At 48.4% G+C, this 14289-nt stretch overlaps 1 protein-coding gene across 1 annotated transcript in view; it reads left to right on the top strand.

The window, feature by feature from the left end:
• Nucleotides 1-8071: 8071 nt before the first annotated feature.
• The window catches only part of PDE4A (phosphodiesterase 4A), a 281007-nt gene continuing 274789 nt past the window's right edge, over nt 8072-14289 (top strand). The window contains exon 1 of the mRNA XM_035141219.2: nt 8072-8899. Within this exon, the coding sequence (XP_034997110.2) occupies nt 8604-8899 (296 nt within the window). The 5' untranslated portion in view covers nt 8072-8603. The remainder of the gene's footprint in view (nt 8900-14289) is intronic.

Genomic DNA, 14289 nt, shown 5'->3' with positions numbered 1-14289 from the left:
TCCCTGACCATTAGGTCCAGTCGTGACCGACTCTGGGGTTGCGCGCTCATCTCACGTTATTGGCCGAGGGAGCCGGCGTACAGCTTCCAGGTCATGTAGCCAGCATGACTAAGCCGCTTCTGGCAAACCAGAGCAGCACATGGAAACGCCGTTTACCTTCCCGCTGTAGCGGTTCCTATTTATCTACTTGCATTTTGACGTGCTTTCGAACTGCTAGGTTGGCAGGAGCTGGGACCGAGCAACGGGAGCTCACCCCGTCACAGGGATTCGAACCGCCGACCTTCTGATCAGCAAGCCCTAGGCTCTGTGGTTTAACCACATCGCCACCTGGTTACTACCAGTAGTTAAAGTGCTAGAGAGGAGGCTGAACAAGATCTCCAGCTTTGGGGGCTGGCCTACAGTACCTTGCAGAGTTCCTCCTCCTAGTACATCTAGAATTGTGCAAGTGAAAATTAGAATACCTACTCACTTAACTTTGTATAATTTATACACTTTGCAGAGTTCCATTTTTTTCTTAGTGTAATGTAGATTTTTATTTTTCTAATATATACAGTGCCCTGCAGTGTGGCTACCTGATAAAGCTGTCTCTTGGGTAACAGGTTGTAAATGGTGAAACATTAAGCGCAGAGACCGAAAATTTTGGGCTTGACTTACTAGCCATTATTTGTGGTCACTGCCAACAGAACTCGAGAGGTGATTATAGAAATCACCGACGTACCTGGTCTACAACCAACTGGGGGCCTGGAATCTGAGCTTACTTTAAATATATATTTTAAAGTAAGTTTCTAAGCTTCCTGGAAGGAAATGTGAGGCAAAATGTTCAGGCAAACTTCTAAGCAATTTCTGCAAAAGAATCCGCCTGACCTTTCAGTGTTTTAGGCAATGAGTGAAATCAACCACCCATGTTTTCCTCCATGGGGAACACAAGAAAGAGGGTCTGTCTCCTAACCCCCCAAAAATGGCTTTTACTGACAGGCATGATTGTCCTTGTCAGAAGGTGAAAAAATACTCACTGCTGGTGACCAGGCAAGTGGATTCAGGGAACCTTGAATTAAGCATTAGATAGCATTTCCTTCTTTGCAAGATCATGTAGTATAAGATGGTGCTGACCTTTAAAGCCCTAAACGGCCTTGGTCCAGTATACCTGAAGGAGCGTCTCCTCCCCTATCGTTCTGCCCGGACACTGAGGTCCAGTGCCGAGGGCCTTCTGGCGGTTCCCTTGCTACGAGAAACTAAGTTACAGGGAACCAGGCAGAGGGCCCTCTCGGTAGTGGCACCATAGCTGCCAAGTTTTCCCTTTTCTCGCGAGGAAGCCTATTTAGCATAAGGGAAAATCCCTTAAAAAGGGGGATAACTTGGCAGCTATGAGTGGCACCCACCCTGTGGAACGCCCTCCCACCAGAGGTCAAAGAGAACAACAATTACCAGACCTTTAGAAGGCATCTTAAGGCAGCCCTGTTTAGGGAAGCTTTTAATGTTGGATGGATTTCTGTAATTTAATGTTTTATTGGAAGCCGCCCAGAGTGGCTGGGGGAACCCGGCCAGCTGGGCGGGGTATAAATAATAAATTATTATTATTATTATTATTATTTGGATCTGGGTTCAAATCTGGACTGAGTTCTGAATATTTGGAGTATCTTTTGATTACGTAAGTCATTCCAGTGGGAATACCAATGACCAGTTTCCTCATGGGGCTCTTTTAACACTTCATATCCCTACTGTTGAAAGCCCTTTCATGCTGATACTGTAGTCCAAGACGCAGTCACTTGGGAATAAGGCCTGTTGAACTGAACAGGAAGTAGACAAGCATCAGCTTTGCTCTGTGCGCCCCATAAAAAATTGTGAATAGGTGACAAATGGCATTATCAGATGAACGAAGGCTGCTGGCATTAGGGAAAGAGATTTAAAATCCTCAGCAAAATATACCCTGAGCTTCAGCCATCAGCAAATTTATGGTACTAGCCACAGACCTCTGACAACTTTTCAAGCACTCCAAATATATCAGCAGGAAAGTGGAAATAAATAAACAATGAAAAAGTTAAAGACAATTTGATTATGTAAAAAATCTGATAGAGGAAAAGCCAAGTTGCACTAAAACTGAATCAAGCACTTTCTTAAAACTCTCAGGCATGACCTGCAGCAGTCAGTATGAGAAGGTAGAGGTCTGTGACTGGCTGCCTCTCCCCCTTTTGACTGCACCTGCTCCATGGACTTGAGGGTCCCCCCCGCCGCCGCCTTCCTGCCTTAGTACTGCATATGTTGTTTTGGATGGGCTGTAGGTTTCTCCGAGTTTCCAAGCACCGCTGCCAGTGCTTCTTTCCCTCTCTCTAGGCACCTTCTCTGACAACAGCAGATACATACAGTACTGCGAGGGGGAGCATATGGGAAGCAAAATTGCTTCTGAGCAGAATGGGATTTGCCAAGGCACGTGATCAAAGGGTGGGCATTCTGCTTTGCTTCATTGAGAAGAAATCGCCCAGTTTAAAATTAGGCTCCTGCAGAGCAGTCAATGTGCAGATGCTCCTGTAGCTGGCAAGCAGCCTGCGTGCTGCTCGCCACTTCCTCGCAAATACGTTTCTTATTAACAGGTTGCAGGCTGAAGCTTCAGACCCTTTGACTAGCAAAGTCGAGACGCCGGTGGCATCTCGTTTCCTTCTTGTGGTGTTTGCCTTTCTTTTGCTCGGAAATTCAAAATCCTGGCACCGGATCCTGCTTGTAAGGCTGGCCATCCCTTACGCAGGACAGGCAGCCAGATGACTCAGGGTGCAGCCCGTGTTGTATTCCAGCGAAGGCATGAAGAAAAGTGCAAGCAGCTCTGGTCGGAAGAGTACAATGGTGTGGTGTTTGTGTGTGTCAGTGTGCTGCCCTCATCTGAAATACCTGCCTATCAATGACAGAAGTTAGTGGGTGTTTGGGGCATTTGAAGATGTGATTGCTAAGGGGTAAGGTTGTGGCCTTGTTGCTGTGTACATTCATAGCATATGAAAGGTCCCAGGGTCAGTTGCTGGTGCCTTCATGTAGGGCTGGGGGGGGGAGCCCCCTGCCTGAAACCATTCAGAGCAACTGGCTAGTCAGCATAGACCAGGGGTAGCCAGTGCTGTGCCCTCCAGATGTGGCTGGACTATAATAATAATAATCATCATCATCATCATCATCATCATCATCATCATTATTATTACAGTATTTATTATTTATACCCCACCCATCTGGCCGGGTTCCCCCAGCCACTCTGGGCGGCTTCCAACAAAACATTAAAATACAGAAATCAAACATTAAAAGCTTCCCTAAACAGGGCTGCCTTGAGATGCCTTCTAAAGGTCTGGTAATTGTTGTTCTCTTTGACCTCTGGGGTGGGAGGGCATTCCACAGGGTGGGTGCCACTACCGAGAAGGCCCTCTGCCTGGTTCCCTGTAACTTGGCTTCTCGTAGCGAGGGAACCGCCAGAAGACCCTTGGCGCTGGACCTCAGTGTCCCATCCTCCCTGACCATTGGCTGCGCTGTCAGAGCTGGTGGGTGTTGTGTCCAACAGCATGTGGAGGGCCACCATGGGAGGTACAGTAGATGGAGTAATGGTCCATCTGTATGAAACTGGCACCAGGTTCCAAGTGGGCTGCCTTTTCCTGTCTCCAACCTCCCTCTCTGGGAGCCTTTCTGGGTGCACAAAGGAAGTGCCATTTGATTTTTCACTGGGTTCTGAGAAGTATCCAGGAAGGCTCTAAGGTTGGCACTGGAGAATTGGGCAAGTAGCTGAGGAAGGGGCAGAAACGAGGGCTAAGGTTCTTCAGGAGGGGTTCTCCGTCTGAAGCCCCAGACGGGGAGAGGGGGGTTCGGACCATGGCAGGACCGCTAGCGGTAACCCTGGGGGAGTCCCTAGTTGATGTGCATCAGCAGGGCTCCCCCTACTGGTGGTTAACCCTTCCAAGACTCCTGCAGACGGGCAGGAGTGGTTTCCAACCACTCACATTCTGTAACCAATAAAGTTGTGGCCTTTTTTGCCCATTAACCTAAAATACTGTTTCATGTGTCTTTATTCCACTTCTCGGGAGGGTTTGGGACCTTGCCATGCAGGAGGGGTTCTGGTAACGTAGCAGGTTTTGAGGAAAGAAAGAAATAAAGAGAGGGCAGTACTCTGCACAAGCTCAAAAGCGCTTTAGGTTCTGTGCCTCTCCCATCCTACAAGCACTTCATGCAGGGAAATGTTGTGGACTTGTGAACCACATCCTTCTTCTGTCTCCTCTTTTTCTTCTTGATCCCTCCTTCTGAGTCTACTTTGAGCTTCTTTCCTCTTATTCTGGAGGCTTTAAACATGTAGATTCTCAAGGCACATGAAATATGTTGAACAAAAGTATCCTCTAGACGTCTATTTTTATCTGGAGGGACAGAAATAGCTAAATCGCATCCTGGAACAATTTCTGCTGTCACCTTACCATGTAATGCTTGATTCCCTGCGTGGGATCCTCTTGAGCAAAAATTGATTTAAAGTGAAGCCATGTGTGTATGTGAAGTTGTCTTGGGAGTGAAGTTGTCTTGGGAGAGTGGGCAATAAACCTGTTTTGATGAGACTGTATCTTAGAATTGTAGCATTGGAAGGGACCGCAAAGTTCATCTAGTCCAAACCCCTGCAATGCAGGAATCATTTGCTTCCAAGCCTTTGAAGTAGACAGGATTTTACCAATTCCCTGCAGAATTCAGGAGGGGCACACCCTGATTCTTGCTTGTATTAAATGTGCAGCCAGTATAGCCCAAAGCAGGTGGCCCATCTTACTCATTTTCAAGAGTGGAAGAGGATTAATTGTAGTTAAATGGAACCTCCATGTTCAGAAGTAGTGTACCTCTGAATACCAAACGCTGAGGGCAAATAACCGGGGAGGGCTCTTGCTCTCCTACTCTGTTTGTGGGCTTCCTGAAGCAGAAGTCTGTTGGGCCATTGTTGGAAACAAAATGCTAGATTAGATATAGTCTGATAAGATTAAGAAAGACAATCCTTATGTGGGATACTGACAGAGCTGAACCATGGAAAGAGTTTAGAAGGAAAGCAATATTGTTCACAGACAGCTCTCATTTATTTCAACGAGGGTTGTGAAGGAGAGCTTCCCAGTATGCTAGCTAAGAAGAGGAGGGCTCCCATTTTGGATTTTCCACTGAAATATATCTCTGGCTGCAGAATGCCACCCCACTTATGCTGGTGTACACAAGTCGCCATTAAGCTTTCCTTTTCTCCTATCTGATCCTGCAAGAGACACGGATCGCCATTGCCAATATGGTGGAAGGAGGGGGACATGCCACCGTGCTATTAATAGCCACTTTATTGCTCAATAATGACATTATTTGATCATCACGCAGCTTCTGTGCCAAAGGCTGTCTCTTGGCCACTCGCAGCTGCCCTGCCTTGAAGGCTGGTACTATTTTGGCAGTATCCCTGAACCTTTTCTCTGCTTGCACACCAGAGCTCTGAAGGTGGCACAGCAAAAGCAGCACTGAATCCCAGCAACTGGGTCACAGCAACAAAAGCTGGAAGGACACATTTGGAACCAATGCCCTTGGTTCAGGGCCGGCCCACCTATGAGGCAAGGTCAGGTGACCTCCTCAGTGGCAGAAGATCCCAATGTCAGTACTGTATTTATTCCCTGCTTGTTCCCAATGTACTTCTCCACTCACTCCTTCCTCCCTGGCCGTGTGTGTGTGTGTGTGTGTGTGTGTGTGTGTGTGTGTGTGTGCCATTTTGTGCTTTGCCTCAGATGCTAAAACGTCTTGGGAAGGCCCTGCACTGGTTTATAGGCTGCTAAGATCAATTAATTCCTGCATGTGTTGAGGACCACTTCTTAACATCAACAGAATCAAGCGATAAAGCTTTTTTTTTCCTCCTGGACTGCTGCACATGTGTAACAAGGGAGTCAGTTGAATATTCCCTTATTTGAAACAACAACACCCCCCCCACAGAAAAAAAATAGAGCAAATGGCTCAGCCTACCTTCTTTCTCATCATCATCATCAAACTCAAGGTGGCTTACAAATAAAATAAGAACAGCTAAAAACATGGGTGGGGAAAATAATCAAACATTAATAAAATCAAAACTATATATCTATTAAAAACATACAGATAAGTACAATAAAAACAGCACGTCAGTTCTAAAAGCAGTCCGTTCCAAACCCTGTTGGGACAAAAAGGACAGCAAGGAAGGAGCCAGTCTGACTTCTCTAGGGAGGGAGCTCCAGAATCTTGGGAGCAGCCACCGAGAAGGCCTTTATTCCATATGCCCTTTTTCTATGTGTTGGGAGCTACCCCCCACCCCACCCCACACTTTAAAAGAAGATTTTTATTTTATTTTTGCGGGCCACTCCTCTCACGCTAGGAAGTGTTTTGTTATTTACTTCTCCCAGGGTGGCCGCTCACCCTCTGTCGCCCCATACTCGGGAGAGCACCGTTATGCTCCACATGCTTTACCCCAAAGCAGGAAATCTATGTTTCACTGAGACTCGGGAGGCGAACCAGGACCGGGAGTTCTGTTGAAATCCTTACCCCTCATTTCTGAGGGTTAAGACTGACATTGAGACAGCCATGCGAAGGAAGCTCCAGGTCAAGTGTGGACCCAGAGGGAAGGGGGGGCCTGATTGCCTTGCTGGAGACAACAGTTTGGGATTAGATCCAACAGGTGCCTGCGGAGCACTCAATACATGATAATACCTAAGCATGAGGGCACCAGTATTCCTCCACTGTTTGTCCCTAGTGTGTTAGATCCAAAGGTATACTACTCCTGAATGTGGAGGTACCACTTAGTTAAGAGGAGGAGGAGAAGAGGAGCTTGGATTTGATATCCCGCTTTATCACTACTCTAAGGAGTCTCAAAGAGACTAACATTCTCCTTTCCCTTCCTCCCCCACAACAAACACTCTGTGAGGTGAGTGGGGCTGAGAGACTTCAAAGAAGGGTGACTAGCCCAAGGTCACCCAGCAGCTGCATGTGGAGGAGCAGAGACCCCGTTTCCCCAGATTATGAGTCTACCGCTCTTAACCACTACACCACACTCTCTCAGTCCCAACTGGCTTTTGTTGGTGGCTACACTTGGGACAGCGGGTGGTGCTGTGGGTTAAACCACAGAGCCTAGGGCTTGCCGATCAGAAGGTCAGCGGTTCGAATCCCTGTGGCGGGGTGAGCTCCCGTTGCTCGGTCCCAGCTCCTGCCAACCTAGCAGTTTGAAAGCACATAAAAGTGCAAGTAGATAAATAGGTACCACTACAGCGGGAAGGTAAACGGCGTTTCCGTGCACTGCTCTGGTTCGCCAGAAGCGGCTTAGTCATGCTGGCCACATGACCTGGAAGCTATACGCCAGCTCCCTCGGCCAATAATGCGAGATGAGCGCGCAACCCCAGAGTCAGTCACGACTGGACCTAATGGTCAGGGGCCCCTTTACCTTACCTTTTACACTGGGGGGGGGGTTGCGGAGTGGAAGAGGAAGACCAAGAGGTGCCCAGCTCCCCCCCCCGCAATAAACTGGACACTACTGATCAGGGCCGGATTTAGGTGTGATGAGGCCCTAAGCTACTGAAGGTAATGTCCAGCTGTCCTTTGTCAACAAATAATTGTGGCAGTTTTATGCTGTATGGACCTAATAGGTATCTAAAGCAATTTGCACATAAAAAATATGTATTTTATGAAAGTGATTGTTGAAGTGAAATACAATTAAGAAGTATATTTTTGGGGGGGGGGCAAGCTATAGCTTGTTTAGCTTATATGTAAATCCGGCACTGCCAGTGCTGATACTTAACGCAGCAAGGCTGATTGTCCTTAGGCCTTTGCTGACGGGAAAAGCTTTCTGTACACGCTCAGAGGCACTCTTGTTCTTTCAAGTACGTCGAGGGGGGTGGACCTGTAAGTAGAAAGGGAGCCGGCTCGACATTGGACGCGAGAAAGCGGCGAAAACTGGCGCGTCTTGGGCGCACGCAGGCAGCCGCGGGCGGGGCTCTCCTGCCGCCGCCGCCGCCGCTCCGGCTCCGTGCTTCGACTTAGTCCGCGCGCGAGCCGGCTGCCGCGCAGGCGGAGCCTTCCTCGGGGAACCGCGGGAGCCTAAGGAGACGCCCGCCCACGCCCGTCTCGTGGCGCCGCCGCCGCAGCCGCCTCGCCAAGCGGGGGATGCCGTGAAGGCGGCGACCCTCGACGCGTCCCCTCCGCCTCCGCTGGTTCCTCCCTCCCCGCAGCCCCGCCGGCGGCGCAGTCCCTCCTTCCCTCCGGCGGCGGCGGCGGCGCCTCAGACGCGCGCAGCGGGGACGCTCCGTCGGCTCCAGGCGCGGGCTGAGCTCGGTGCGTGTTCCGGCAGGCGCCGCCAGTCTCCTCCGGTAGCTGCGGAGCATGGAGGGGGCGTCCGGAGCCGGCGCGAAGGGCCCTGGGCGGCTGCCTCTGCGCTAAGCCTCGCTTGGGATGGTGGCGGCTTCTTGGCGGAGTTTGTGAGACGCTTCCCCGGGGCTCGAGGGGCGGCGACTCGGGTTGCTGGCCGGAGACCGAGACCGAGGCGCGCTAACTCCGCCGCCGCGGCCACCCCGCGACCTGCCCGCCCCCGCGACCGTGTGCCTCGGCAGCTCCGTCCGAAGCCGGCGAGGAGCAGCAGGATGGAGCCGCCGCCGCCCTGCTCGAAGAAGAGCCTGTCCCTGTCGCTGCCCGTGCCGCGGGAGGGTCAGGCCACCCTCAAGCCCCCGCAGCACCTTTGGCGGCAGCCCCGGACCCCCATCAAGATCAAGCACCGCGGCTACTCGGACACGGAGAGGCACCCGCACCGGCAGATCGAGAGGGCGGACGCCATGGACACCAGCGACCGGCCGGGGCTGAAGAAATGCCGCATGTCTTGGCCGTCGTCTTTCCACGGGACCACCAGCAGCGGCGGCGGAGGCCGCCACGCCGGCAAGCGGTAGGCTCCGAAGCGGGGCGTGGGGCGCGCGTCCGGGGTGCTGCGCGGGGAACCGGGGACTGTTGCAACCCGAGGGAAACGCATCCGATTGCTGCTTTCTACTGAGCTCCGGGTTCTTGCCCCCTTCGTGTTTTGACGGCGTCACCCCCTTGACCCGCTCCGCAGATTTTTTGGTTCCCCTGAGGCTTGTGCTTGATTTCAACAGTATTGCCCATCCGTGGGGCTTAGCGTTGCCCATCGCCTGGAGCGTTTGCATCTGGGGAAGCGATAGCTGCTCCTTAGAGAAGTGGGCAGGAGTCCCTTTGCACATGCCTAGAGGCGCACTCCTTCTTTCACAGCTTCCCCCGGTGCAATCTTAACTCCAGCTGAGCTCTGCTTTAGTAGTGTCTTCTAAAGTTATAACCTGCCCAGCACAGAGCACCAGTAAGGATGGGCTTTAGCTCAGTGAAGGTCTCAGCTTCAGACCCCAACACCTGCCAGCAGATTTGGGGAAAGATTCGTGCCTGAAACCCCGAGGAGCTGCTGCCAGTCAGTATATACCTAAACCAGGCATAGGCAACCTTGGCTCTCCAGATGTTTTGGAACTACAACTCCCATGATCCCTAGCTAGCAGGGCCAGTGGTCAGGGATCATGGGAGTTGTAGTTCCAAAACATCTGGAGAGCCAAGGTTGCCTATGCCTGACCTAAACGGAGGAACAGTACAGAGAAACTTCTTGTGTTTGTGCAATTGGCACAGGGCCTGAACCCTAGGCAGGTATAAAATTGTGTTTATCCTTTGGCAATCTCAACAGCCTTAGCTACCTTCTCGCTCTCATCCATACAGTTCATGAAAACAATAATAATGGCTCATAATGTCTTTCCTTCAGGAGAATTAGTAGCAGCTCCTTCCTCTCTCATACAACTCATCTACTGGTTTCTGTGGCATGAAACCAGCATTTCCAAATGACCCTGTTCTTTATTTTAATTAATAATAACAACTCCAAGCCCCATTCATGTATCGTGCGCGAGAGAGGCATGTAAAGCGAGAGGCTCAATGTGCGGAAAAGAGCAAACCCTACAACCTCCCTCTTGAGAACAACAGTGGGGGGAAAGGACTTGTTGCTGGGCTGGCTGGTGGTGGCTGGAGCCCCCACATCACCTGCAGAACCCCACTGGCTCCTTACCCCTCCTTTAGGAAGAGCTGGGGGGGCGCATTGAAGGCATTACCCCACAATCACCAATTTGTCAATAAAAATATGGGCAGCTGATTTCCTTGCTTTCCGAAAGTAGTGGAAGGTTTTTGTTTAGGGCTTGTTAAAGGAAGTTCAAATGGGCATGAAGCCTCCCTGTCCCTTCCTCAGAACTTCCTGTTTTTAGAAGAGAAAGCGTTGAATCGTGCTTTTTGCTTTTATTGTTGTCTGTGGCCTCTTTGGTTCAGCAACTGCCCTTCTCCCACAATGTGTGGCTTCCTTTAAAATCCAATTAACATCTTGTAACAGGCTGAACAGGAGGGTGGGGAGAGAAGGCTCTCAGGAAATTGAAATCTGATGGAACAAGTTGTCTTTATTTATTTTGTGGTAAAATATGAGCTCTTCCAAATTCATGCAAGCCTTATTCCACAGTAAGTTAAATGTCAGACTCTACTGAAATTAGGGCTGTGTATCAGGAGCGGGGAAGCATAGCTTACTAGTCTCTCAAATTTCACTATTTTGTAATGTTCATCTACACAACTCAGTCTGCAAAGCTTTACTCATCATGGAGGTAAATGTCTGCTAAATGCCTGTTTGAAAAGTCAAACCAAACCAGTTAAGCCCACTGGTCATCCCCTATAGGTTAGGCTCCGGGAGTTATGCCTAGTTGGTTGCTTCAAAAAGCAATGTTAGTTCCTGTGGCTGACATTTTAAAGAGTTCTTCGGCAGGTGGAACTGTGCGGAAAGGCTTGAGGAACCCTGTGCTAGTCTTGCCATGATTCATATTACCTGTAAGCTGATGGGACTGGAGTCTGTTGTCAGGGCCACGCAAGATATTTTGACACCGGAGGTGTACCACAAAATGGTGCCCCCCTTCCCCGCCAGGGAATAAAGGGTGAGTGAAAATGTACATCAGGGTCAAGGTGATTGAATAGTCCACATCTCTTCAACTACTCAGTACTAGCTGGTTTCCGTCATTCATACCTTCTGCACAGCTCACTCTTAGGAATTATTATTAAATTTATATACCACCCTTCATCCGAAGATCACAGAGTGGTTTACAAGTGTAAAAACACAAATTACGGAACATAATAACAAACCACACCACCCACACATTTAGAAGGCCATAGATTGTTTAATCAGCCAAAGGACTGGGGGAAGAACGTTTTTGTCTGGCGCCTAAAGATATGTAATGGAGGTGCCAGGTGAGTCTCCCTGGGGAGAGCATTCCACAAACGGGGAGCCACCACAGAAAAGACCCACTCTCATGTAACATTAGCAAGAACTGTAATGGAATCTAAAGGCTCGTCAGTTCCAGACCCACCCACTGCAGCAGGAGTCACTCGTCCTAAACTCTTTCTGAGAGATGCTGTGCTGCTGAGCATGCATTTAAAGGGATTGAATGATTTTCTCACTAGGCAGATTGCTCAGCTGTTCTTGCAGACTCCCTCTAATGTTGAATGTGAAGGTGATTGCAGTCTACCTTCTAGTCGGTTGCCTTGCCTCATTGATCAAGGACACTCTCTAGAATAACTTCAATCATGGCATCAGTTGTGTTTTCTGTGTGGAAGGAATCCTATATATAATTTGCTCACCTGCCCCTGCTTGGCTTTCCAACCAATCCTTCCCCGTCAGCCATTACCAGTAGCTTTCTAAGCGTGCAGTAGTGAAAGTACCTTTGCCTTCCTTTGAAGGGGGTGGCTGCCCGTACAACCCCTGTGTGCTAATTCTTGTTGACAAGCTTCCTTGCCTTCCACTTTTGTCTGATGGGCAGCTCCAACATGGGAGCTCCAGCTGGCACAAGACACTGACATATGTCTAGATGTAGCTGAGAGAAGAATTGGAAGAAGAAGATGAGGGAGGGAGTTGATGAAGTAAGAGGACTGCCATATGGCCACAGGAGATTGCATCCAAACATGAGTTCTGGTTGACTTATGGGGAGGGGGGTGTCCTTCAGCCTGCTTATCCTTGACACATTGCAGAGAGCTGCCTTCTGCTTATAAGTTAGCAAAATGTACAAAGCTCATGCCAGTCATATGCTTAGGTAGGTGGTGCAAACAGTTGTGGGTATGTCTTGCATCAGGGCTGAAAAATTATTTAAGCTGTTTGGAGCACGGAATTATGGTCTCTGATTAATAATACTAGTCATATGTAGCTTTTTGCTTTCTATAAGCTAAGGACAGTGGGGTTGTTGTCCAGTTGGTGCACAGCAAGCATATATATTGGTCTGTTAGCCAACTACTGTGGCATGAGGCAGGTATCCTAAAGGTGGAGACTTGGTCTATATACTCACCGATGAACCATTGAAGACCAAATGTGGTCTTCTAACCAGTAGGTGGATATGAATAATTGTGTCCACTTAAAGTCACCCAGTTCATTTCCCATTATTGGATAACTAGAGAAGCTGGGAATAGTCTAACCTGCAGCAGTGTGGAAGGAGGGAAGGAAGGAAGGAAAGAGGGAGGGAGGGAGGGAGGGAAGGAAGGAAGGATTTATTTCAAAGTGTGATTATTGGACATAAAATCTTACGTTTCACATATCAGTTTGTAGTCCTTGTGGTTGCAAACTGATGTTTAAAAGCATGTTGGCAATACCTTGAAATCTTAGAAGCTGTGTAGGTGATATTTTCTAGTGGTTAGGCAGATGAGTTTAAGTACATCTCTTTGCTCTTCCCCATGGTTAGCAAAACTAGATCACACTGGGGTGATATGATAGCCATTTTCAAATATATAAAAGGGTGTCATATAGATTATAGAGGAGGGAGAAAGGTTGTTTTCTGCTGCTCCAGAGAAGCGGACACAGAGCAATGGATTCAAACTACAAGAAAGAAGATTCCACCTAAACATTAGGAAGAACTTCCTGACAGTAAGAGCTGTTCGGAAGTTGAATTTGCTACCAAGGAGTGTGGTGGAGTCTCCTTCTTTGGAGGTCTTTAAGCAGAGGCTTGACAGGCATATGTCAAGAATGCTTTGATGGTGTTTCCTGCTTGGCAGGGGGTTGGACTGGATGGCCCTTGTGGTCTCTTCCAACTCTACGATTCTATGATTATATGATTCTACACTATACAAAATAAAGGCATTCAAATTTTCACACAGAATACAAAATTCAGCTGTTTTTTTATGTTGAACTTAGGTTGCTTGGGCAAATTTAATTTCTTTTAAGGCATGTGTACATACAGGTAGAACAATATAGTATTTGGGTCACATTTGCTTAGAATTAGTATCTTGCAAGTTTGAAAATTTTAAAACACAATTTCCCTATTGTCTCCTCTCCAGGCCTTCTCCTTCAGCATCTTGTAGAGTTGTCCAATTCTACTAGTGCTTCCCTTGTCTGTCTGAGGGAACAGAGACAGCTTGCTCTTGTAATCCAATGTACCGTATTTTAAACAATGAAATAGAAATTATTTTGAAATAGGCTGCCTTTGGGCTGGCTGAGAGCAGACATCTACTGCCCACAGATAGTCATTAGTTGTAATAGAGCAGCGCTGGCATTTTAAAATGTACGGCTGTGAGAGAGTAAAAGAAATTTAAAAAGCCTCAAAATTTTTCAAGTAAAATTCATCTGAGATTTCAGCAGCAAATCAAAGTGTATAGGGTATGTGGGAATGAGAACATTGCCTCCAATTCCCCTTTATTAATAATTTTTCCTATGATTAACCTTTCTCCCCCCCCCACCCTCTTAACTACCTCCAACACCTTAAAGACAATTTTGGAAGAGCATTATGCCCCAGAATGGTGTTCAATCTGTTCTTTCTTCGTACATTAAAAGTTCAGAGGACAGAATTCCCAAATTGGGCACTTTGTGGCAATCTTCTCCTTAACAGCTTGAGCTGTGAACATTGCTAACGGGACACACTGATTGAAACAGATGTGTAACAGGCTTTGTGTAAAAGAAACCCCCAACAACAACCCCTGAGTGTTAGAATGCTGGTTGTGTCCCTCAAACTGCCACCCCTCTTGTTGTGTGGCATTTTAAAGTGATTTCTGCAATTGATTGAATCATACAACACAACTGTAGTTCATGTTGTCCTACTTCATTTTTTTTAAAAAAACACAACAAAAACCTAAAGTTGTTGCATGTGCGAATGTACCTAGCTGTTGGGGCGCAACATAGATGACTGGGCGATCACAGGACAATTAGCACCCTTGGAATCCAAAGACATATGAGGGAAATGATAGGGGGAACTCAGGAGTCTGCCTTACATGAAGTCAGACCATCAA

The sequence above is a fragment of the Zootoca vivipara genome, chromosome 16, assembly GCF_963506605.1.
Source record: "Zootoca vivipara chromosome 16, rZooViv1.1, whole genome shotgun sequence".
Taxonomy (NCBI): Eukaryota; Metazoa; Chordata; class Lepidosauria; order Squamata; family Lacertidae; genus Zootoca; species Zootoca vivipara.
Note: the sequence above shows the minus strand (reverse complement) of the source record. Positions and strands in the feature narration are given on the sequence as shown.